At 40.3% G+C, this 25,034-nt stretch overlaps 1 protein-coding gene across 6 annotated transcripts in view; it reads left to right on the top strand.

The window, feature by feature from the left end:
- Positions 1–25,034, top strand: part of SOX5 (SRY-box transcription factor 5) — a 547,399-nt gene that overhangs the window by 484,418 nt on the left and 37,947 nt on the right. For all 6 annotated transcript variants that reach the window (XM_073318355.1, XM_073318369.1, XM_073318362.1 and 3 more), the window contains exon 10: positions 23,794–23,971. In XM_073318355.1, the coding sequence (XP_073174456.1) occupies positions 23,794–23,971 (178 nt within the window). The remainder of the gene's footprint in view (positions 1–23,793; positions 23,972–25,034) is intronic.

Here is a 25,034-nt window from a genome sequence, read left to right as displayed (position 1 = left end):
GGCAGCCCCACTATTTGAGCGTGTTTCAAGGTGGTGGCAAACATCTGGGTCACTTTTGAAAAGACATGAGTTTTTTCCTTTGACTAGAAATTTACAGTTACGCTACTGCTCTTTGCAAGGATTCTTCAAAGTCGGCCTCAGCACCCGATGGAACAACTGCTGGCTCTCGATATGCTGAGAAACATCAAGGGGAGTTTGCCAAGGTTCATCCTTTAAATCTAGTAAGACATGAAGATATCACTGAAACCCCTCTAAGACCTTGGCAACCCCTGTGTTGGCAAGCCTTTTATCATTGGCCCTCACCAGTATTTGAGCACTGGACTGTGCAGACTAACCTGCCATCTTCTGTGTCGCACTTGCCTTTCAACAGTTGTGTCCCCAAATGTTCAAATTCACTTCTCAGATTCTTGTGGTGTGAATTTTAGGAAACCATGGAGGACATACACCATTATATCCTGCTGTGCATTCTGTTGAGTTTTCAAGCAGGAAACTGAGCTGGTGTCATGCATTTTTCCAGAATGGAATCTGTCTGCCAGAAAAACTGATTTAAGAAACAGAGCTGGTGGAATACATCCAAAAGAAAATGTGTGTATCTTGCGGAAATGGATTTTAACACAGCTTCTCCTTTAGCAGTTTTTGTGACAGCCGGCATGCTAATCACACTGTTCAAATTTACCAAGGCCTCCTCCACAGCCCCTGTGAAAGGCAACTATCTCTTAAATCTGCCAAATTGTGCTGGATTTGCAGAGTCTGTTTTAAGCACATTTTGGCCCTGATTCTGCAAGTGCTTTCATGCTGTTCCGTCGGATATTCAAGGTGGTTATGGCATAAGTGGGAGGGTGAGGGTAGGCACAAGTAAGGTTCAGTGCTGGGCGGCCTAGGGGGGAGAGGGCGGAGCTGATCGGCAGGGCCCACTGGCAGGTGCTGAGCACCCACTATTTTTTTCCCATGGGTGATCCAGCACTGGAGCACCCACAGAGTCAGCGCCTATGCTCAGTGTAGCTTGTAAATGCAGCTAAATGGCTCTTGATACTCGACAAAGCATTGTCTTCAGCATCTGCAAAAAACAAGAGCAATTCAGTGTGAAACGTGACAGGAGAGAATTCCTAGGTGCATTTCTTTTAACCTTGTTATGACCCCAGCCCTAACCTGAGTCACAGTTGTGTCTCCATCAATGACAACAGAATACAGTGTCCAAATCATGGTTTTTGTTCTTTTCAAATACTTCTGGAACGGAAGTTACTATTTGCTCAGTAGTAGCACCTGGGAGTTGTGACAAGGAAAGGAAATGTTTTTCAGACAAGCCAGAGACAGCACTAACCAGTTAGATACACACAATCAGATTCTCTTCAACTGAAAATATCCACACAAATGTCAGTGTGAATCCTTAAGTGAGGATGGTACTTTATTTTCTCATTGTCTGGGTCTCTGATCACCAAAGTAAAGAATGGATTAAAAATCTGCCTTGGTGCCTGTAACCAGAATCAACTTCAAAGACCTAGGGCCAGATTCTCTTATGCAGTGCAAATTGGCCTTAAATTGTTTGGAGAGTCCTCTTCGGCAGTTCTCTAATGTAGGGAGAATATCTGTTGAGACTGAGCTGGTGTCACAGTCACCTGCACAGCCACGTCCTCGCCTCCTGCTTAATGAGAAGGAGGAAGTGGGATGAAGGAGATGAGACCTTGTGCCAGCAGTGTAAATTAGATTAGGACCACTCCTGCTCTATTTTACACAAGGCCTGGGTGGGTCTGAATCAGAAAGCCGCAACTAGCTAGCTTTAGTATCTCCTGACCACTACATCTGACTCCAGCTCAGACATAGCAGAGAATCAGAATCTTAATGTCTACTGTTCTGTACATGGGATTTTTAACTCAGACACCTATCTTGGCATTAGATTGCTTCTCCCATCAGACCACCAACTACTACAGTAGCTTAGCTGTTGAGTGGCAAGATAGGTTTTTTGCACCTAAGATAGGGCTTTCCTGTTATGTGATGGTGTTGGCTTTCATGATTGAACATGCTACAGGTAAGGAATTTATTTCACTCTATAGATGCTGAATACACGGCTCATTCAAATGAAGAATATCAACAGTCTCCCGTCTATCACATCTTTTTACCTCATTATTTCAAAGCATTTTGGAAATAACAATGAATTGTCCTTCACAACAACCCTGTGAGGTAGATCAAAGACATGAAGGGGCTGTCTGCATTAGGAAGATGACCCATTGTGGCCTTCAACTGGAGTAGATAGTGTTTGGTTGCTAATGTAGATGGGGCCAAACTGTTTTCAACTTAGCTGCATGGTGCTAGAAGAGAGAGACTGGAACTGAGTTAAACACCTTAGTGCACGTATACTAAGGACAACCATATGCCTCTTTATTGATGTAAGTGTTCAGCAGCTGCTGAGTTATGCCTCAAAGGTGACTAATCAGTAAATGAAGTTATTCTTCTTTAGAATATATACAGTATTAGGGATCTTTTGGAATGAAAGGCTCTGTATAAACGTGAGTTACTCCATTACTATTAGAATTTTGGATCTCTGTTTGCAGCACGGTTATCTGGAAGGTTTGCAAGATTTATTTATTTGTATGTATTTCTGGACTGGACACAGCCTTTTCCATTCCACTGGTTTGGAAATCCCTGTAAATGAATCCAGTGGAATTTTTGGCACTGGAGTAGAATAATGTTATGCTGAGAGGTACTGGTGACTGCATGGTCACAGACCTCTTTGAGATTGGGTGTGACCTCCCACTTCAGTTAACATAACGGTCAGGATAAATTAATCACAACCCTCCCACCTAAGTCAAAAGGGTTAAATGAACCTGCCTAGGAGTTTTACACTGGGTAGGGAGAGTGATTTTTGCTCAGGGATAGGGGTGTGTGTGTTAGAGAGATAGAGAATAGAAAATAGAAAGAATAGAGAATAGAAAGTGAGAGAGACAGTGGCAAAAAGAAGCAGGTCAAATAGCAGACCTATGAGAGCAGTGTATAAATCTGGAAAATGCTAGAGAAAGAATGTTTTGGGTATGGTGTTGGCTAAAGAGGTTTGTGACCCTAAGCTAGGAAACTATTCCTTTGTTTGTAGTTCCTCCTGCATTTGGAGAAGCAGGACCTTGTACATTCCTTATAAATAAACAAGATTACATTAAAGAAAATACAAGATTCCATCACCAGTTTCCACCCTCAACTGGAGCATCCCCAGGTCCCAAACGTTGACTAAACATTTGGGTCAAAAACGAGCAACAGCATTTACCCCTATCCACGCTGCAGTTAAACCAGAGTGAACTTAAGCCATGTTCAAAAGGATAATTGTTCAAGGCTCACATTCCCTACTGCCCTTCCCAAACCACCCAACAGGGCTAGAACACAGCTGTAAAACAGTTAATACATGACAGTAGTTCATGTTCTAGATTAAGTGATATATACAGAGCAAGTGACTGGCACTTGCTTTCCAACTTTGACACTTACTGTACTACTTAGGTGGTGTTTATGTCCATTCCTTGATGGATAAAATGTAGCCAACCTGTCCATTTAACTGGAAATCTTTTCCTTTACTGTCTCATGTTGCTTAGATGAAATACGTGGAAAGAACTGTGGGTGACTGATAGTATTTTCCTCTCCATTCCTTTTCTCATTATACTCAATAAACACAAACAGCTAGGCACAGAAACTGACCTTTTTAACCACAGTTTTTTAAGCACAGTGAAATTATATAGTTGGATAGAACTTGTGATACTCTTATAAAATAAAACATCTTTCTGCACAATAAAAAAAAGTTTAAAAAACAATAACAAAAATGCAGTTACACAATGCCTTCTCCCCTGCCCTCCTCCTAAAAATAAATTAAATAGATGGAAGGACTCATAGGATTCCCTTTCAGGTTAACTCTTCCCAGCTCTGTTTCCCAATATCATGATGTCTCTTTGGCAGAAGTCTGACTCTCAAGCACAGCCACTAGTGAGCCAGCTCTGTCAGGCTCAGTCAGCGCTTTTAATAATGCAAGCTCAGAAGAATACAAAACAGAGAGAGAGAGAGACCCTTTGAAATCTGCTACTGCAGAAAAAAAAAGGGACAAAAATTAAAGTGAGGCCCTGCTTTTCTAAAACATATGGCTTCAGAATTAGGCATCTGATTGCTTCACATCTGTGCAAAGTGGGGATGACATGGGTAGTTCCATGTGCACGACTCTGTTAAGGTCCCCACCATATCAATCAGTGCCTTACTTAGCTTGTGCAAACTAGGAAAGCCCCACCACATTTTGCCTTTTTTCCTACAAGGGAATAGTTCCTTCTGGGTTTCAGTCCTTGTGGAAAAAGGCCCCACAGCATTAACCAGACAGCATTGCTTGAAACCATCACATCGTTCCTAGTACTACTGCTTTCAGGAGCTGGTAAAGAGGTCAAACAGCTCCCCAAAACTCTCCTTTACTGCAAAGCATTAAGAGGTCAGGAAATTATTCCAAGCAGCTGTACGTGCATTAGGCTAAAGAATGTAACCAGTCTCCAAATGGGTTAATAGCACATTGTTGCACCAAAGACACTGACCTGTAAAAATACCAGGCCTGACTCACCACTGTGTTACAGCAGTTTAAGCTGATTTCCACTAAAATGAGTAAGGCTACACTAGCGTTAAACTGGAGTACAGCAGAAATGAATCAGACATATTATGTTTTTACTAGCAGTTGGCCTAAGCCACAGATTCAGATCCAAATATGTCCAAAGTTCACTAGAATGTTTGGATCTGAAGTTTCTGTTTGGCCCATTTTAGAAATATAGGCCGGCCACAAAGTTCAGATCTGGATTCAGACTTCCCCAGAGTTCAGGGGCATTGGGATCCAGTGTTTTTGTTTCAGATCAATCTCTCTGGGCTTTTTTGTTTTTTTTTGTAGAAGTGGTATAACAAAGAACTGACCCCCCCCCCCCCCCGCCCCTAAATACCATTTGGTGCATAAAACTGATAGAGGAAGAGCAGCATTTTACAGAAACAAAATAAAAATGAATGAAAAAGGAACCTCACAATTGTTTACAGCTGCTAGGATGGCTATTGAGCTGACATGGCCAGCTTGCCATCCAGCCTAGCAGTTTCATTAAAGCATAACAGGAGGGACAGCATGGAATCTGAGGCAACATGATGAAATGGGGAAAAGATTGGCTTTCTGGGTTGTGTTATTCTTTTCATCAATCCTTTGCCAGTATTTTATCCCTTAGGTAATTCTCTAAGAAGTCACCTGGGGATCATCTAATTTCAAGGTTGACTGAGCCATGAAGGGCAGGAGAAAGGGTGCTGGAAAGTGTGGCTGGGTGAGGAGTGAGTGTGTAGCTTGGCTGGTCTTGGTCCTGGTTTGCCCTGCTGTCCGCTCCTGGGAACACCTTTCCTCTCTCTCACCCTGCCTTCTTGGTTAGCTACATTCCCTTGCTACCAATTCCAGGCTCTCCAACCTTCCAACTAGAAACTAACAGAAGGAGTGGAGGAGTTAGAGGGCAGGTGAGGGGCAGAGAGCAACTGACACAGAGAACAAGGTGTGGGAGGCAATGTCTTTTACTGAACCAACTTCCATTGGTGAGAAAGACAAGCTTTTGAGCTTACACAAAGCTTCTCTTCAGGACCTGAAAGCTTGTCTCTCTGTCACCAGCAGGAGTTGGTCCAATAAAAGATATTACCTAACCCACCTTGTGTCTCTAATATCCTGGGGCTAACATAGCTACAATGACACTGCATACAACAATAAAGCAAAAAGAGACTCCATGCAGGGAGGAGAGGCTAGCAACATGGGAGAAGTGGGCAAGCAGCATAAGGAGACAATGGAGGGTGGTGTCTTCCAGAGCTCATAAAGCAGAGCGTCAGAGTGTTGCTCACTCTCAAGATTTTATCAAGAATTTTGCAATATTTGGTGTTTTTCCTGAAGTGCCAACTCCTGGGGTCATATGACTATTTGAGAATTTTAACTTTCAATTTGTTTAAAGTGAGTTTTAGTCCTCATGGTTCCAGAGAAAAGCTGGAAAATGTGACCCAAGTGTATCCAAAAAAACTTTGAAACCAGAAGGCAAATAAAAATAATCCCAAATGTATGATATATTGGGGACTGACTCATGATTTTTGAACTCTTGGGTTTGGTGATATAGGTGTTAGGGGAAAGCTAAGGAGGTAGTGGGTTGTTTTGATTGAGTGGGAGGGCTTTTTTTGGTTGGTGAGGAGGAACCAGGAGTGAGGCGAGAGGGATGAAGTTCATGTTGAGGGTAGGGAGAGCATAAAAGGTACTCAGGGTGGGCATGATCACTCTCCTTTCCACTGCAAATTGTTGAGAGTGACTGTATACATCCTAAGGGCCACATACTAAATCAGAGCTTCAATGTAGATAGTAAAAATACCATGCACCAGTATAATACTGGGATATCTGCATTAACATTTGGCTTGTTTCTTTGTATTAAAATCCTATCAAGCAAAGGTCATTGGTCATAGAGATTTACTTTGTGTAGACACTGAGCTAATAGATGTCCTACAGCAAAGAATATGTTTCATTTCAGCAGCACATACTGTCCCACTCATAAAGCAACAGTATTCCAGCCATTTAACCCCTTCACGATCCAGGAGACAAGCTGAGAAGGAGCACAGGAGGCTGAATCTAAGAGTTTCTTCAGGAAAGAAACTAGATGCCCCTCTGTGTCAGGCAGTAAACCTTCCACTCCACAAGTGCAAGTTCTGTCGGACCATATATTTCATTTCTTCGTTCACTTATAACAACAGACTCTCCAGTGATATAAAAAAAACACAGAGCAGCCACGTGGATTTTCTATTAACCAAATGTATAACTTTTGTTAAACACAGAAAGAGAATTTCCAAGGGGTTTAGAGATCCATTGCCCGTTCCAGTCAATAAGAGCCTTTGCATTAACTAAAATAGGCATTAGATTAGACACCAGTATTGTTAGAGCAAGCAGCTTCTAGAAGCTGGTTAAATTGTCTGCTGAGAAGTAGTTTGCATGCACTCACTCTGTACCAGGTTTGCATTTGGCCTTCTGACCCCATGTTCAGGCAGAAGAGTTTTAAACTAAGTCTGATAGAAGCCTATTTAGCAGTACCCATGTCTTACTTTTAAGGAAATATTGCAATGTTTCAATCAGGGATTTTTTTTTTATTAACAGTGTAAAGCATTCCTCTCCAGGGCACAGCTCTCAGATCATCCCACTGTTACACTGCTCATATCTTAACAAGGGGCTTCACAGATATTCCCCCCCTTAACCTGTGAAGAATCTCAGGTAACTGGGGGTCGCTGCAGAGACAAGGCATCTGAGATGGGGAAAATCTATTTTGTTTTCCCATTTAAAGAGAGACTTTTCCACAACCCAGGATGGAGGCAACACGAAATTATATTATGTGCCTTTTCCTGCAAATATTTATATTTTGTTTCATAAAGAAAAAATGTGAAGTACTTTGCTTGTAATATACTACAGTATTCAGTTTGTGTAACGTGAAGTATGTTTGTGAGAGAGACTTAAAAAGAGACTGGGTGTAGACCTTGTTAAAATGGAGAATAATACCCTCCTCAGAAGCTTAGGTGTATACCAAAGCTCAAAAACCAGAAGACAAATAAAAAAAACCCAAAGTGTATTGTTTTAATAAAATCTCATGATTTGATTTTTAAGCCAATCTCATGATTTTGGGGGGCCTGACTCATGATTTTTGAACATTTGGTACTGGCAATACTGCAAATGCATAAACTTTGCTCTCCAGAAGTATATTTCTGACCCTCATTACTCCATGGCAAGAACGATTTAGCAGTATCCAGACTAGGAGTAACTCCAATCAGAAGCCAAGAGTGACACACCCTTCCATTCAGTTTTGTAATAAGATTTTAACAAGGGGCTCTGAGGATCCTCCTCCACATATAAAACCAGGTATAGATTTTTGTTCACAGTTGTGTGTATTTATGTGCTAGTTGTGTGATACACAAGTGTTTAATACATTTGGTTCTCAAGGGCTGTTTTAGTTTCTAGTCTTTTCATTTCCTGCTGCATTTTAAGTGCAAAATAGACTAGCATTGTGACTGATGATCTTAGATGATCTATTAAAGATGGGCAGATATCTCCCAACAACTGGGAATGTGTGGAGAGAAAACCTTGTCTATGTTTAGGAATGCTGGGGATTGGGATATTCTGTGTACTGGGATCATATAGAAAAGCTCTTTGAGTAACAAACCTTAAGTGGTTTGTAATTTTTTCGTATTTTTCAACTTTTTGAATGGATGTGTCAGCACCTGCTAGGCAAAAAGAGCTAAAAAACCCAAAACACTTTTAAGAGCTGTGTGTGTATATACATATGTAAGTCATGGATTTGCACAGCTTTTCAGCTGACATGCCAGAGAGTGACATGCCACGTCATGAATCAGTCATATTGTGTTACATGACTTCAAGCTAACATGACATAACAGGAGTTACACAGGGACGGACAGAACCCAACATGACATATCCATAGGAAAATTGGCACAAAAAGCTTCTTAAAGTTCTGTTTGAAGAGTGCTTTCTCCACCCTCCCCTGAATGCTTCAGAGAAAAATATGTAGTAATATAAAAGAAAATAGTGTGGTGATACTACCACGAAAGCAGTTTTAATTCAGTGTACAAGAGGGAGAAAATGTGTTTATATCATGAGACTGCTGAGTATTTTAGTTATTTCAGGTTCTAATAAATATCTCCCCTTCTACAAGTAATGTTCTCAGAGCTCTAGTCATCCCAAGTTAGTGTTTACCTCATCTTTAGTCAGGATAAGAGCTACATAAACAGTAGTTTATGGCTGCACGTTAATACATTTTGAACTTTGGCATGGGCTGTCTTAGTGAAAACATAAAACTTTCTGGTCCAATACAGGCTGCATTAACTCTCTGACAAGTCTGGGAGTGGGGAATAATCCCTTTGGCCCTTCCTCTGGTCCTCTCCTTACCTTCCTGCCCCAAGTCAACTCCTCAAAAGTTCTGTGTCCTCGTACCTACTGGCGACACACATACCCATCCACCCGCCCACAAGAAAATGGAGGCCCAAGTGTGGCGAGATCTCACCCAAGAGTCTAGTGTTGGCTATATCATCCTGTCCATGAAGCTGTTTTATGATATTATATTAGGACCAGCTGCCATTGCTACCAGAGTGATCTGGTCTTGCAAACTCTTCCTCATGTGAGTAGTCTTATTTCTGGGATTAGTCACATGAATAAGGGTTACATGATTTGGCTATTGATGGCTGTTTAAAATAAAAATCCAGCAACTTAAACTCAGTGGTGATTTAACTAATCTCCATTTTGTTATTTAACATCAAGGTGCGGTTGGACTGTGCTTGCAATGTACTACTCGTAAAAGGCACAAATCTAATTTGGGTAAGGGAAATTTGACATACATTCACATTTGGCTGGACAATGGGTCTGCCTCATCTCGTCAGGTGCCATTACATTTGTGATACCCAAGGTCAAAATGTTGTCACATGACCTTTTGCCCATCTTACTACTGTGCTGAAGCCTGGATTTACAGTTTTAAACTCAGCAGCCCCACATACATTATTGTTGTTGTTGTGTTGTTATTTATTTGTATTACCATAGCCCCTAGGAGCCCCAGTTACAGACCGGGACGCCATTTGTGCTAGGTGCTGTACAAACACAGAACAAAAAGACAGTCCCTGCCCTGAAGAGCTTGCAATCTAAACAGATAAGACTGACAGGGTGGAGGGAGGAGTGGAAAAACACAAGCAGAGTGAATGATGTGATGATAGCAAACATCACGTTCGTTCTAGAATATTGTATGTATGTACGTATTTATGATGAGTTTAGTTAGGAGGGGATAAGCTAAAGGGAAGGGAGAGGGGACATTGAAGGGAAGGGATTGAGGGGGACAGAGATGTGGAGAAGACAGTGAGAAGAGTGATGCTGAAGTGAAGAGACTGTCAGAGAAGGGGGATGCTTGGCGCAAACAGCCAATTCAGCACAGGGTAGAGAAAGTCCGGTCAAAACTGTAGCAAGCTCTCCAAAGGACCGATAGTCTCTGCTTTGGCTTCTGCCCCTGCTGACTTGAGTCTCTGGCAGGCTCCCTTGTTGCAGCTTTCTCCCAAGCCCACATGGGGAGGGGAATGGGAGATACCATCTGCATCCTAGTGCCTGTAGAGTGTGCGGCGTCTCCTCTCCACGGTTCTGGATCCAAGAGGATACTGGGGGGAGTAGGCGGTGGCCCCAGCTGGGCGATGAGGATGAAATGTTCTATACAAGATGAGTCCTGTGTGAGAAATAAGCACAAACATTTAGGGGACGATAGAGGCAAAATGCCAAATAGATGTCTAGAGTTCTGGGTTCATTTTAAAAATATAAATGGGTCTCAAACACATTGATAATTTCAAAATTGCGCTTAGAAGAGCAGGTGTTTTATTAAAATTAGCCCTTTACTTTCAATCGAGTGCAGTATGCATCACTTCCTCATCCTGTGCTCTCGTTAAACTATGTTGTGATTCATCTTCAGATGACTGCATGCCAGCGTTGGGTGAAATGATTCCTATTGTAGTCACAGTACGTAGTTTGTGAAATCCATCTGTAAACTGTTGTGGGCTTATACAGGAACACAGCTGCTGTATAAACCCAAGTCATTATAATTGAAATGATTAAATCACCTGATGCTTACAATATATCCAAGTCTCTTATTTTGATCATAATTAATTGGTGGCATACATCTTTTGAGTCAACACTCAAGCATTTGTGCCCAGAGTAAGTCACAAAACATTGCATCTTAAATATAGTGAGTGGGGGAAAATATGTTTTTTCTTCAGGGTGTTATATAAAAGTAGCCCATATAAGGCCCTGTACATAAATAGTAAGTCAACCCCCTGGAACTTTTTTAAAGGCATCATCTTTCCCTCCTGGATACTGCTTGTGAAGACAAAGAATCATTAGACATCGGTAGACATCAGCTATAAACCATCAAGAAATAGCTTGTGGGTAACCTTTGACACAATTGAACTTACTTCAAATGAGCTAGGGCTGGATTCATTGCCTTTGGTCAAGCCAGTAGGTGGACTAAAGGTCTCTCTTATCCTTCTTTCCATATCTTACATTATTAGCTTCTGGGAGGTGAATGTGTTCTGGATGAGTGATGGGAATGTGTTTCGATGTGTTCTTAAATAGACATTTGTTGTAGGCCTGAAAAGAATAGGCCAGCTTAACAGTGTGGTGTTGGGGCTGTTTGAAGTATATATTTTTTTAAAGCAGTTGCCTTCTTTCAGCCTTTCAAAAACCCATTTTTAACTGATGGTTTCAGCTCAAGGAATAGTATGGGATGTATTTTGTGTATGGCTGCATGCATATTTGATGTAATTAATAGAGAGATGGAATACAAAAATCTCCATAATTTGACCTAGGAAGATCTTGTAGTTCTCATGATTTGATTTCAAATTCATCTCTATAATTCACTCAACTCCTGGAGTGAATTGTAGTGAGTTCCTACAATGTAACACATATTCTGATATATAGTTGTTCGTTTCAGTTTCAAAGGGCCTGATCCTGAGAGGTTCTGAGCATCAGCATCAATGTGAACTGCAAGTGCTCAGCATCTCAAGTGTCGGACCATACGTGTTGTTAAAGAATCCAGCAGTTGGTGATTTAATTTTCACTGGTGGAAAATCAAGAGTGAGATGTGAGTGTAATCTGTTGCATCTCACACAGTGAGGGATAAATTTGACACAACACAATATTGTCTGTTCTGTTTGTATCCTGTCACTGGCAGTTCTGAATAAAAATGGAACTACAATTTATTTCAGTTTTTTAAAAGGTCTGTATTGTTAGGCTTGTTTGATATTAATGTGTTTGTTTATTAATTAGCATATACTTTAAACTTAAAACTCTGTAAACTGGTGGAATCCCCACTCAACTAAATAGGTGTATATATGATTTATACCACTTTAGACCTCTTTACACTTGCAGAGTGTTGTAAAGTCACCTTAGTGTAAGTGAGAATCAAATCCTTAGGTTAAAAGCAAGAAAGTAGTATTATCCCCATTTTACAACTCGAGAACTAAGGCACAGGGAGATTAAAGGCCTGATTTTTCCTTTGCTCTGCATCTTGTGTAGTCATTTACAGAAATAAAAAGTCCTACCTTTTGGATTTGGTAACATTTTATACTCACCATGCACTGATGTAAATGACTTCACAATGTGCAAGATAATGAAGAATCAGGCCCTAAGTGACTGATCCAGGATCACATGAGAAGTCTGTGGATAAATCCGGAAATGAACCCAGATCTTCTGAGTCCCCAGCCAGTGCCTTTACCACAATACCTTTCTTTCTCGTTCCTCAAATTTGTCTTTCTGAAGCCCTAGGTCCCTCTGCCAGAGGGCTGTTTTCTTTAATAGAGTAGGTTCTAAGAAGCAGCCTATGCCTCAGTGAGTCACCAGAAATTTATGTCTCCTGTATGGTTCCAACACCTGATAACAGAGTAGGAAGATAGAGAAACCTGCTCCCTGTTATAGGGATATTGCAAATTAGTTATGCCCAAAATGTAGGAAAAGGGGTGAGGGCATAAAAACAGAAATCAAAGTGATTTCATTTTGTTAAATGTAATTGAAAATAGAATTTGAGTTGGTTTGAAACATTCCCCTGACGTATTGCAGATCTCTTCCATGCCCCAAAAAATTGTGGAAACACATGTGATACAGAAAGTGGCGTGAAACTGATTAGATCTAGTTCAGTATCCAAATGGAATGAAATGCAAAAACTAAATAAGCAGTATAAATGGTGAGAAATTAAATCACTTCAATTTTAGTGATCATAGAGGGTGATAGTAACACAGGTGAGCATATTTTAAATATCTGAGTTTTGTGTTCACAATTTATCTTTTAAAAACAATTTAAGAGTTTGACAATTAAATTGTCAACCAGTTCATTCCTACAATAGGAAAACATATTTAGACAGTCTTTCATACAGTTGTGTATATCTATAAATAAAAACACCCTATCTGTATCTATGCACAGCATACTTGGTGTACTGTATACGTAGCTGCCTGTATGTTGATGTAAAATCTATCTAGCATATATAGAGATATACAAAGTCAGAGGGAATACAGGTGGTTTTTTTAAAAGGAATTTTTTAGTCCACTGTGGGTTGTACAGACTGTTTAAATTTTTTACTTTAAAGCTCTTTTTGACTTGTTTCTTCTAAAGTTTTCAACAACTGATTTTCTGAATTCTGGGTTCCATGCAGCACTTTTGTCTCTCTCTCTTGTATGACCACAGCAGGATGAAGGGTTTGTTGCTAATTTGTTTTGATATGTGTGCTTTGGTCTGTCGTCTTTTTGAAATTAATTCTTTTTGTAGGTGTGGGGTTGAGGTGGTGGTGTGCTCCCAGCGTACATGTCATCTACAGTGAGGAGAGGAGGTGGTAGACTTTGATCAGTGTGGCTTCTGTTTTCTTGTTGTTCATTTAAAATGTACCAGTTTGTAATGCAGTTTGGTTTTGTGGGTTCTTGTTTTGTTTCATTCCAGGTCCTTCCCTTCCTTTAGAGGTTTCTTCTTTTTTAGTTCATCGCTATTGATTTTTGCCTAGCAGTTCCTGAACATTATTAGCCAGAGGGAGGTAGTAGCCACTGAGTTCAATTTAAGCAGGAAACCAAATCCAGTATAAAGTCTACCTCCTTTTTATAAACATGCTTTATACAGATAGAGAATATATGTTAGTAAGAATAGGACACTGAAAGTCAGGACTCCCGGGTTCTGTGTCCGTAATTGTTATGGTAAAGATAAAAAAAAAACCTAAGTGTTTTGGAAGAGATATAAACACTCATGTTTCAGGGCATAAACCAATCTCTAGTTAATGGGAGGTATATTCCCTAGAGACAGGTTTTCACATAACTACTTACTGTTTTTTGCACCTTCCTCTGAAGCAGCTGGTACTGGTCACTTTTGGGGACAGGATACTGAACTAAATGAACAGCTGGTCCAATCCAGTCCAGCAGGCCCTGTGTTCTCATTCCCAACTCTGCTACTTACTTGCTGTATGAGATTAGGCAAGTCACTTAACCATACTGTACGTTGGTCACTCCCATTATAAAATGAGGATAATGATGTTGAGGTGTTGTGAACTTTAAATTCACAAATACTTGTGAAGAAATTTGTTGAAAAATATTTTTCTTGTCCTCTCTGCCACATATTTCAGCGGGGCTGTTTGGAAGAAATATTCCTTTTAGGAGAATTCCCCCCTCTAATTTTGTGATCTTCTCTCATGATTTTTATCTTGTGTGAAATATTTTATATTGTTAAAAGCCTGAAAAATTGGTTCTTGGCTTCTCCTGTTGATCCTGATCTGTGCCTAAGACACTCTTTTCTTGTTTAGCAGCTAACCTGAGCCTGTTGAGAGAGGAACTTCATTAATGGCATTACACAAAGTAGGAGCAGTGTTGGAATGGGAAATACAGTTGAACAATGCTTTAATTATTAGGAATTAAAAGTTATCGAGAGGACCCAATTGTGGCACAAAGTTTAGATGAGCCCCCACCAGGAACTAAATCTCACTTCCTTGGCTCATGTTGCATCTGTACCCCATATTAGCTGTTTCTCAATATGGGCCAAACCCACAGAACTTACTTAGGGAAAAACTTTCATTGAAATGTGTGGAAGATTTTCCCAAGTAGTGAGACTGCAGGATTGGGCTCATTTTAATTTATCAAATTAAATTTTCACTTATGAAGTGTTGAAGGATCGGGACTTACATGTTCATAGTCAGGCACAAGCAAATGTAAAAGGACATTGTGCTTGTAATTCTGCCCACTGCTGTACTGAACACTTACCTACAATATTCTCAGAAGTGTGGCTGCTAGCAGCCATCGCTCCTGCTATTTCAATCAAAACAGGAAAACAGTTGCCTAAACAGCAGTGTATTGACAATAAAAATACAATATTTATCTTGAGGATGGTTATTAAATTCAAGGTTTGTAGTTTGGGTTGGTTAGAATAAGCATCCACAAATCCAGATGTTTATCTGAAGATTATCCTGTGTAAAACTCTTGAGTGAGCAAAAATGACCTAAAACTCTCACAAGAACAGGCTTCTTTGCACACTTCCTGGTACTTGTGCTTGCAACTCACCTGGAGATGTCACAAGAGCAGCCATTTTGGTGTTCTGAGGGTACTTCCAGACCCAGACAGAAGCTGAAGTGTGTTTCAGGGATGTGTCTCTGAGCATTTCAGAACCTTATAAAACCTTCGATTTTGTTTTTAAGCATTAACAAGAAGTTTTTATTTCACACATACCAGCTTACACATTACTAACTTCTATGCTCATGTGTGTGGTGTTAGCACAACAGGTAGCCTCCAGCCTTGGGAACTTCCACAGGGCAGATCCTAGCACAGGACTCGCATTGCTGATAAGATTTTTAGAGACCATTTCCAAATCCCTTTGAGAGTCTTGACCAATTTATATAATGTGATTAATGGGGTCAAAACCAGATCGTGTTTTGGGGATCTTCTTGGGCATGAACAGGAGAAGAATTCATCTAAGTCCTCCACCACCACTACCTTCAGGCTGTGTTAGGTCTGGAATAACCCTCATTGTCATGGGTCCGTCCCTCATTCCTTGAAGGGACTGATTGGTGGACCTGAGTAGTTGTGGACTCACCCTAACTTCTCCCCCAGCCTGCCCTTCCCCTGTACCTGTGTGCTGTGGTTCAAAGGGCCTCCATGGAGCACAGCTTTGAGGAATCCTACACTCCCCTCGACACCCAAGCACACTGATGATACTACAGTCTGGTCCCTCCATGTTTATGGATGGTAGAGAGCAGGGTTTGCCTACAAGCCAATAGACAAGCCCCACTCATTCTCCCTGTCGGTTTAGGAATTATATATAAAACATGTGGACATCAGGATATCAGATACAAAGGGAAAACAACAGAGCCGCTCTTTGTCACAGCAAAACAGCATATGGAATAGACAAGAGAAAAGCTGAGGGTTTCCAGGTAGTCAAACAAAGAATTCCAAGAGCTGGTTAATAAATTGGCCAGGAATCTGCAGGCTTAAAATCATCATCCCATCGCAGAGTGGAAGAGAGGACAAAGGGCCTGATTTAGCTCCCAATTAAATCCCTGACCAAACGCTCAGGGAGTTCAAAAAGACCACGATCTGGGTCAAAGAAGGGAAAAGTCTGCATATAAAGAGCAGGACTGGCTTTTGGACACCCAATAAACCCACAGCTCTCCAAACCCCAACTGTAGGAATGGCCATAAAATTAGGCCTCAGTTATGCCATTTAGGCAGTCAGACATTGAGGGTGGTGGAGAGCAGCACTGCCCCAGGGAAGCTCCAAGAGGAGTATGCCTTGGGTTGGCAGAATTCAACCGGAGCCTCCCTGGCATACAGGGGAGACACGCTCATTGCTCCACCCATGAAAGGGCGCCCCATGCTAACCCTGCCATGCAGCCAGCGCTTTCCCCAATGCATGGAGATGGTCTTGGCTCCCTCTCCTCCGTGCACGCTTTGTGATGTCATGCTCCCTGGGCAATGCAGGAAGATGGGTGAGTCTTCTTGTGCCCTCACCTCCTCCCTACACAGCTACAGAGCACAGTTTGTCGCTTCATGCGAGACAGTGCATTCCTCGGTGGGTGTCTGAGCGCGCTGATCCGCACTGTGCTTGTTCTGCCTTATCTTAGGCAGGGAACAGAGCATCAGCGTGTTCTGTCCTGACCCAGCCTGGGAAAGGTGCAGCCAATAGTACTTTTCCCCAGACACCGCATGTGAAAGTCTGTTGTGCCCAAGAGAGAGGATTAGCACTGAAAGGGAAAACATTAGATGAGGGGATGAGTGCCCAAAGAATAAACCTCCCTGGGAGCCCCCAAAATCCCAAAGCTAGTCTTGGAAAACAGGAGCCAAAACTTACCAGTCAACATAGAATTCAGTAGAATGTGTCATTCCAGTGTCCCGTTCACTCAGGCTTTGTTATGTGATTTCAGCTAGTTCTGTATATAGAACCTCCACAGGGCTTTGTGACTGAGTTCCCACCAAGGCTACTCCTGATGCTAGGACAAAATCTTGCGTAAGCTTGTGCCCTCCTTACTGAAGGTCCCCCATCAACAGAAATGGAAACTGCATGAGCATGTCAGGAAAAGAGCATACTCCCCTATGTGTACCTCACCATCTTGGATGACTGCTGATCATGGAACTGCTGTCCTAAAAGCAGTAGTCATGGGAATAACAACACAGGTAAGATGAAGCATAAGTAAGAAGAGCATTTGGGGAATACCCTCAGTGACTGAAACCACCAGTGTCTAGCTCTAGGAGCTACGCCCTAGGCAGTTGAGAATACAATACAATAAACAAAACAGGCTTTTACACTAGATTTAAGGGTCAGCTAAAGCCACAACCAGAAACTGTTTGAGGTGAAAATGAGAATCCAGGCTGAGATTTACCTGTAGCTGCCATACATTAACTAACACAAGTCTGCACTATGCAGCACCAGAGATGTAGACAGCCTTATTCCAATATTTCCCTTAGATCTGCTTTTCAGTGCCTTTCCCTCTGCATCCTGATCAACTCTGGTCAATGCCCAGTCTTCAGACTTTCTGTTCTGCAAATATTACTCAGATTTACAATAAGTTTTAGTAATTTTAGTGCATCCAAAGAATAATTCTCCACATCTAAGATTTTTAAAAATCTGCTCTGCTTTTATCGTCATATTATGACCCAGAGGTCGGTCTCTCTGTCTTCCTCCCTGTCTTGTGTCTCTGTGTAGATACATAAATTTCCACTTCTAGAGGAAGGGATGCATTATTCTTAATCAAAACTTAGAAATGTGGCAGGAGGAGGTGCAGCTGCAGATGAACATTATCTAATTCAGCCATCCTGTCGTTTGAACATCCTTGCTTAATTTAATACAATTATTTAATCAGTGAGGATAATATCAGCAGTGTGATTCATTTATACAACATGTTTAACAACTGCCTTTACCTCTCGTCGTCTTATTATCACCACTGATAATTTCATGAGTGACTATGGCAAAAGAAAAAGAACTGCCGGTATCGTTCTGTGTGGGGACAGCTGTACTCTTCAGAGGACAATAATGTTGAAGGATTTTATTTGTGTGTGTGCAAATGCACCCCTGTTTTTGATATATATTTACTGGTTAAACATTTCTGGATAAGCGCATGACTGGATTGCTAGGCCAGTGACTGGGTGTATTGTTCAACGTGCAACAATAGCAACATTGTCTTCTGCCCAGACGCACCAGTAAATGCTCCATATTTTGCATTTTTGTTGAAATGAAGATCTCCATGAAAGAGAGAGAGGGTGGGGGAAGTGGGGCCATGGCTTTGTTTCCGGAGAGATGGGGGATGCATTCTTTGAGAAACCCCCTTTCTGGCTCCTTGTTTCTAACTCGTTTGGCTGTAATTTGTACCGTCAAGGTCATTTAGATAGGCAGCAATATGTGGTGAATGTGTTCCCAGAGGTCATGAAAAGCCTCTTTAGTAGAACACACTAGGCTGTACTTATGCCAGGTCATTTAAGCACATTTGTATTGCCAGTCAGATGGTGCACAGTGTAGTTCATGATTTTGTAATAAACTCTGCAACCTGGACCTTCAGTTTGTACTGTTGAGGGATGAAGTGCTTGGGCTTATACTACAACACGGTGTTTAAATAACTGTATTTTAATAGTAAACTAATATATAATATATGTGAAAAGAAACTAGATTATTAAAATCTAAATGGATCTATCTGATCTCCCCTCCCCCACTCTGCCCCCGAGACTGGTGCACTCATCCGAGTCAGCACTCTTTCATTCAGTTCCCACCATATGAAGTGGCATGGTTTTTTATTAACTGAGAAAGAGGGACTCAGAAGAGGGTACTGCAGTCCCTGCTAAAATTCCTACTCAAATAAAAATCCCATTGGCTTCATGGGGTTTTTGTCTGAGTAAGGACTGAGTAGAGATCTCAGGATCTGTCCCATAGAGACCTTAAAGAAAACATAATTTCAGTCAGTTATTTGGTGGGACAATATTAGTGACGTGGGAGTCAGGATTCTAGGGTTTACTCCAGTAAACTGATTTACAACATGACCTTGGGCAAATCACTTAGCCTCTGTCTGCCTCATTTTTCCTATCTGTATTAATAACACTTAGAATTTATTTAGCACTTTACATTTACAAAGAACAATACAAACATCTATAAAATGGGTGTGGTACATACCTAACCCATCAGGAGTGTTTTGGCTTGTTTATATTTATGTTTATAAGACACTTAAATCCTCAGTTAGAAGGCTTTGTTTTACATGATACATGATGCTTTAGTGAGAAAGCTTAAAGCACTCCGAATCCAGGTGATTCCAAGATACAAAATTCAGATCTTGAATTTTCTGATCTCCCCACATCTCCTCTACCCCTTCCTCCTCCTTTCCTCCTCCCCCCCCCGCCAAAAAAAATCGTTCAGGAGGATTCAGATCTGGAGTTTTGTTTTTGTCCATTATAGGACTAGGAACCAGCTGTAAAAGCTTATCAGATCTTGGATCTGACCTCCCCATAGTCCCAAAGTTAATGAGGTATTGGGTCCATCTCTAGTATAGTTTATGATGATCTTTCAACAAAGGAAAGCAAACCACTAAGGCTGTTGGAAAGAATGCTGTGCTGATATTACCATGGCATAAGGGACTGAAATCTCCATTACAGTGCATTGGTTCTGCTGCATATACTTCCTTTTAGCAGCCTTAGTGGTATGTTTTTGCTTCTGCTTTGCTCCCCACGTTTATTTCTTAATTTTTTGTTTTGTTTTGTTAGCCAAATATGCCACTTTTCAAAGGAAACATTTCATAACCTTTAATCGAGATCATATTTCACTTTCATCACATCTGTGTTTATATTATTACAAGACTTTTAGGTCTTAATGTCTTCTGCTTTAAGCATTAATAGTTTGGGCTGATTATATAAATAAATGATTGACATTATTAACTCTTCAGGAAAAAAAAATTGTCCTGTTCTTTTTACTGGTATCTTACAATAATTCTGCGTGTGTGTGTGTTGGGGGAAAGGGGGAGTGAGGCAGGGACCAATCAATGTTGGGTTTCCTCTAATAAAAGTAAGTATGGAAAGTAATGTTAGACTCTGTGATCCACCTAAAAAAATCTCTGTCCCCTTCCCCCCACCCCTTAAAGGCACTGTCTACTGGACTGATCATGTTGGGTCTGATTTTTATTTACACAAGGGCCTTTTACACTGCCAGAGTGGTATAAAGGGCTCTCAGTATAAATGAAAATCAGGCCTGCTAGACTTTTAAGCTGGCAACATACTAGCTGCAACTGTATTGGTAAAAATAATGGTAAGAAGGCAAAATGCCAAATTCTTCTCTAAGTTACACAGGTGTAAATCAATAATGAAGTAAATGCAGCTCTTCCCAATTTGAATTGGGAAAGTTGAGAGTAGAATCTCTGGTCCAGAGAATTTAAACATATATGTGCAAGTAAGGAAGGGAGAAAGTGTTCCATCACATATTGAATGAAGGTTCTATTGTTGATCTTCATGTTCAAAACAATTGTACATTATAACCAAATCCTCAAACTTTTTTTTATACCAGATCCTAAGGATCTGACTCAGAATTTTTAAACTCTCAGACCAGATTTTAAATGGCATTTCAGTCCAAATTTGGGTTTGATAGGGCCTTTTGAAATAAGAGAGGTAAAATATTATGAACTCTGAGCGGTAAAGTAACATCATGTTGTAAATACGTGTAATAGCTCAAAATAGTCCACTCATTCTCCTGTATAAGAACCAAACTTGTGTGACCTCCAATTAATTTACCATTAGCCTGAACACACAATGAAAGTGAATGAAGGGGCAATTTGGAATGACATTTATCAGCTCTGGAACTGTCGACTTCTATTATTTCCACAAGGCCTTACACTTCTTGGCTCCAGAGAAAGCTGTGCTGACTTGAATGAAGAAGAGCATTCTTAGCACCACGAATAGTTACAGCACAGACATCTCTATGGCAGGGTAACTCAGACAGAAAGACCGCCACCTCCATTTCCAACTTGCATTAAATGAGACATAAAAAATAAAACTGCTTAGTGAGCTAACGGAAAGCCTTGCACTTCACACCAGAATAAAAAGGGGGGGAGGGGAGGATGGGAGTGAGGGAGGCAGGGAAAAGAGAGAGAGAAGGAAAGGAAGTGAAGCTCAGTGGGACTGGATAGCCCAAAGATTCGTTCTAAAGGGAGAGGGCATGGAGCCCTCACCTCTAAAATGAAAATTTGAATCTAGTCTAAGTCTTTATGGTCAGTGAAAGCCATTCGCATCTGATGACTGTTCGATGGCCTATATGAAATGAGGTGGTGGTCTCAGTCAGGTTTTCAGTGGACAGACATTTGTTCGCAGAGCTCATCACCATATCTGGAACTAATCAACCCTTTTTTTGGCACTTATAATAGAGGTCAAGAATTGAATGTACATGGAAACTGACCTCTCTGGAAGGGAGCTGATAAAAGTTGGTGGGGAACTTTTGCTTCTGGTGATCTATTCTGTGCTAAATAGAGGACTTTGGTCTCCAGGGATATTAGTCTGGCACATTTCATCAACACAGGTGGTTGGGTTTGTTGGGGTTTGGGTTTGGTTTGTTTTTTTTTAAACTGCACTTTTTAATTTAACCGCTTCACTGCTGATCTACCACGGATGTGCTGTTGTTTTCTATTGAAAATAGTGGAACAACAGGACAAACCCCATCCCATTTAGCAACACAGTGGCTGTGTTTTTTTCAGATGTGAATGTGCATCAACAGTCAAGCAAGCACCAGGACTGGATTTGTATTTCTTAGTCTTAAGTGGAATGGATTCTAAACATTGTAAATTTACACATATCAAATAATTTCAGTTAAACTGGGTAAATTTCCAGAAGCCTCTAAGGAGCTAAGTGTTATGGGGAAACAATGAGTGCTTCTAAGTGAACTAAGTCACTGTTGAAAATGGGATTTAGGCTCCTAAATCGCTTGGGCACTTTTGAACATTGTGCCCACTGATTTTTTTCTGTATTATTCTTCACAGGAAATATCTAGGAGAACTTTACTATCGCTTTAAAGATGACATTTTTGTCCTTTATTTCCCTGATCATTTTGTTTATTCTGCTTTAATTCATTTTTAACTATGAAGTATAAAGTAATCAAATACATTCAAATATAATAAAGACAACTCAGAAGCTTGCCTGTTTGAGATAATTGAAAGGTGGCATAACAGTGCTTTGCAGAATTATAAGTAGGTTGTATGATGGTGAAGACATTCATATTTATATAACATGTTTCCATATGCAATATAGACCACTGGACAATTCCTTGCTTTCTGCAGCATACTGCATTCTTTGGACCAGAATTAGTATTACAGTAGTTTCAGATACTCCAACAGTAACAGGGAAAAATTCCAGTGGAGTTTGCTCCACATTTACCAGTCCTACATTATGGGCCTGATTCTGATTTCTCACTGGTGTCAGTCGGAAATAATTTCATAGGAGCAAATGGACTTTCTTAAAAGTAAAACTTACAAAGGGAGACCAGAATCAACCCTATTATATCTGTAATAGAACCCATGCAAAAATATTACTTCCATTAGTTAAAGGATGGGCTTCTTAATTCACAAGTTGCAGAGTAAAGTTTAGCTCTGCAAGGACATCTTTAACATATCCTGCTTTGGCATGATAGGATAATAGCAGGCACACAAGTTGCAGATAAGTATGTGGCAGAATGGTCCGAAAACATAGATACCATTTCTGGATATTAAAAAGTAATTTTTTAAAAAGTGTTTGCTATTGTATCTCCTCTATAGGGACAGAAAGGGGCTTCTCTGATCCTTCTTTTGCTTTTCGTTAGAGTCAAACCAAAAAAGTGACTTTTGATTTTTAATATATTATTCAGAATTGTTTATTGCTCTCTCTCTCTCTCTCTCTCTCTCTCTCTCTCTCTCTCTCTCTCTCTCTCTCTCTCTCTCTCTCTCTCTCTCTCTCTCTATATATATATATATATATATATATATATATATATATATATATAGAGCTATATAGCAAGATTCAGTCCTGAACAAAGCAAATATAATTCCTGTTGATCTCACTCGTAGTTGAACTCTCTTTATGAACTTGGCCCATGTTGTCAATGTACACAACCATGGTAATTATTAGCGAACCTCTAAAGTTTCCTATAAAAATCCAAAAGTTTAGATGCTTATTCTAAATTATGCAATGCAAATCTCTGATGGAGATTTGGAATTTGGAACTAGCACAAAAACTGACTTTCTGGTTCTGGCTGGGTAAAAATACCCATAAAAGAGATTGCTTATGATACTTGTGAAAACCAGGGAGTTCAGAGGAAAATAAAAATAGAAATACAAAATCAACACATTTACTCACACAAGTTTACCCAAGTTTTAGAACTACAAGTAAGTTTGGGTTGAGGTTGAATTTTAGACGGAAGTTGTGATTAATTTTTATTTCTTCCACCTATCTCAAGTTTTTAAAAGTTACACAAAATATTATTGTAACTGTACTCCTGTTTGGATTGTATAACTATGTATCATGTAGATGCAAATTTGGAGAAAATTCTTATGTACATTGTGTAAATAAAGAATGTTCTCTAATTCTCCAGTTCATGGGTCATTTTGATTCCCAGCTGACCTAACACGATGGCGTCATAGGAAATGTTGCATGATGTGTTTTTAGGATCACTCCTTTGCAACTTCACATGAATGGAACGTGACCATATGTGTTTGGGTACAACTATGGCAGCGGCAGCAGCATCTTTATGACATGCTTTATCTTGTGCTCGTTGTAGGATGAAGTGGCCCAGCCGCTGAACCTCTCAGCTAAACCCAAGACGTCTGAGGGAAAATCTCCAACATCGCCCACTTCTCCTCATATGCCAGCTCTGAGAATAAACAGTGGGGCCGGTTCACTCAAATCCTCAGTGCCAGCAACATTAGCCAGTCCTTCGGCCAGAGTTAACACAATAGGTACGTTTGTTTTCTTTTGGTTTTGTTGATGTAGCTCAGAGATCAGCATTAAAAAAAAATCAGCATTTGCCAACCAATGCCACACAATGGCATATGATAAATAGAAGGTGGGGCCTAATATTGCATTCATGTGGAAAAGTGCTCAGTGATCTCAGTAGTGCATTAACTCTTCACATTCCGCATGGGAAAAACTTGTGTTATTTCAGATACTTCTGTATGATAACAATTCATAAATGATTGTTTTGTGGCTACTACTGTATTACAGTGATTTCAGACATTCACCATTTAAAAGTATAAACAACTGATGAATAAGCTTTTAAACAAATCCCTAGGAGTTACATGTCTACATGTGCATACAGTTCCTTAGAAAATTACAGGTTTGATGCATAGTCCACTGAAAAGCTTTGTGCATTTAGCTTAATCTACCAGGAGTAATATTAATGGCTAACTAAAAAGTCACCAGGTACATTTCAAAACATACTTTACATTGTATCTTGAAAATAGTCAGGCTAGCTGCTTTTAGTATTGTTCTGTAATATATTATTATTCCTCCCTCCCTCCAAAACTGCCTCTCTTGCGACCATTTAAACAATAAATGGTTCTGCTGTTACTGACACTTTATATTTCACAAGTGCTTTATATTAAAAGGGGGGGAGGGATGTGTGCCCCAACGTGCGTGCCATGTCCTTATGTGTAATGTATATGTATAAGTAACATGCAGACACACCCCATTGTAATGATAATCTTTTCCAATCTATTGTACAAAGTGATTGAAAATACAGTAGCACCTCAGAGTTACAAACACCAGAGTTACGAACTGACCAGTCAACTACACGCCTCATTTGGTACACAATCAAGCAGCAGCAGAGACCAAAAAAAAAAAGCAAATATAGTACAGTACTGTATTAAATGTAAACGACTAAAAAATAAAGGGAAAGCAGCATTTTTCTTCTGCATAGTAACATTTCAAAGCTGTAATAAGTCAATGTTCAATTGTAAGCTTTTGAAAGAACCGACCATAATGTTTTGTCCAGAGTATGAACATGTCAGAGTTACGAACAAC

The sequence above is a fragment of the Lepidochelys kempii genome, chromosome 1 (genome assembly GCF_965140265.1).
Source record: "Lepidochelys kempii isolate rLepKem1 chromosome 1, rLepKem1.hap2, whole genome shotgun sequence".
Classification (NCBI taxonomy): domain Eukaryota; kingdom Metazoa; phylum Chordata; order Testudines; family Cheloniidae; genus Lepidochelys; species Lepidochelys kempii.
Note: the sequence above shows the minus strand (reverse complement) of the source record. Positions and strands in the feature narration are given on the sequence as shown.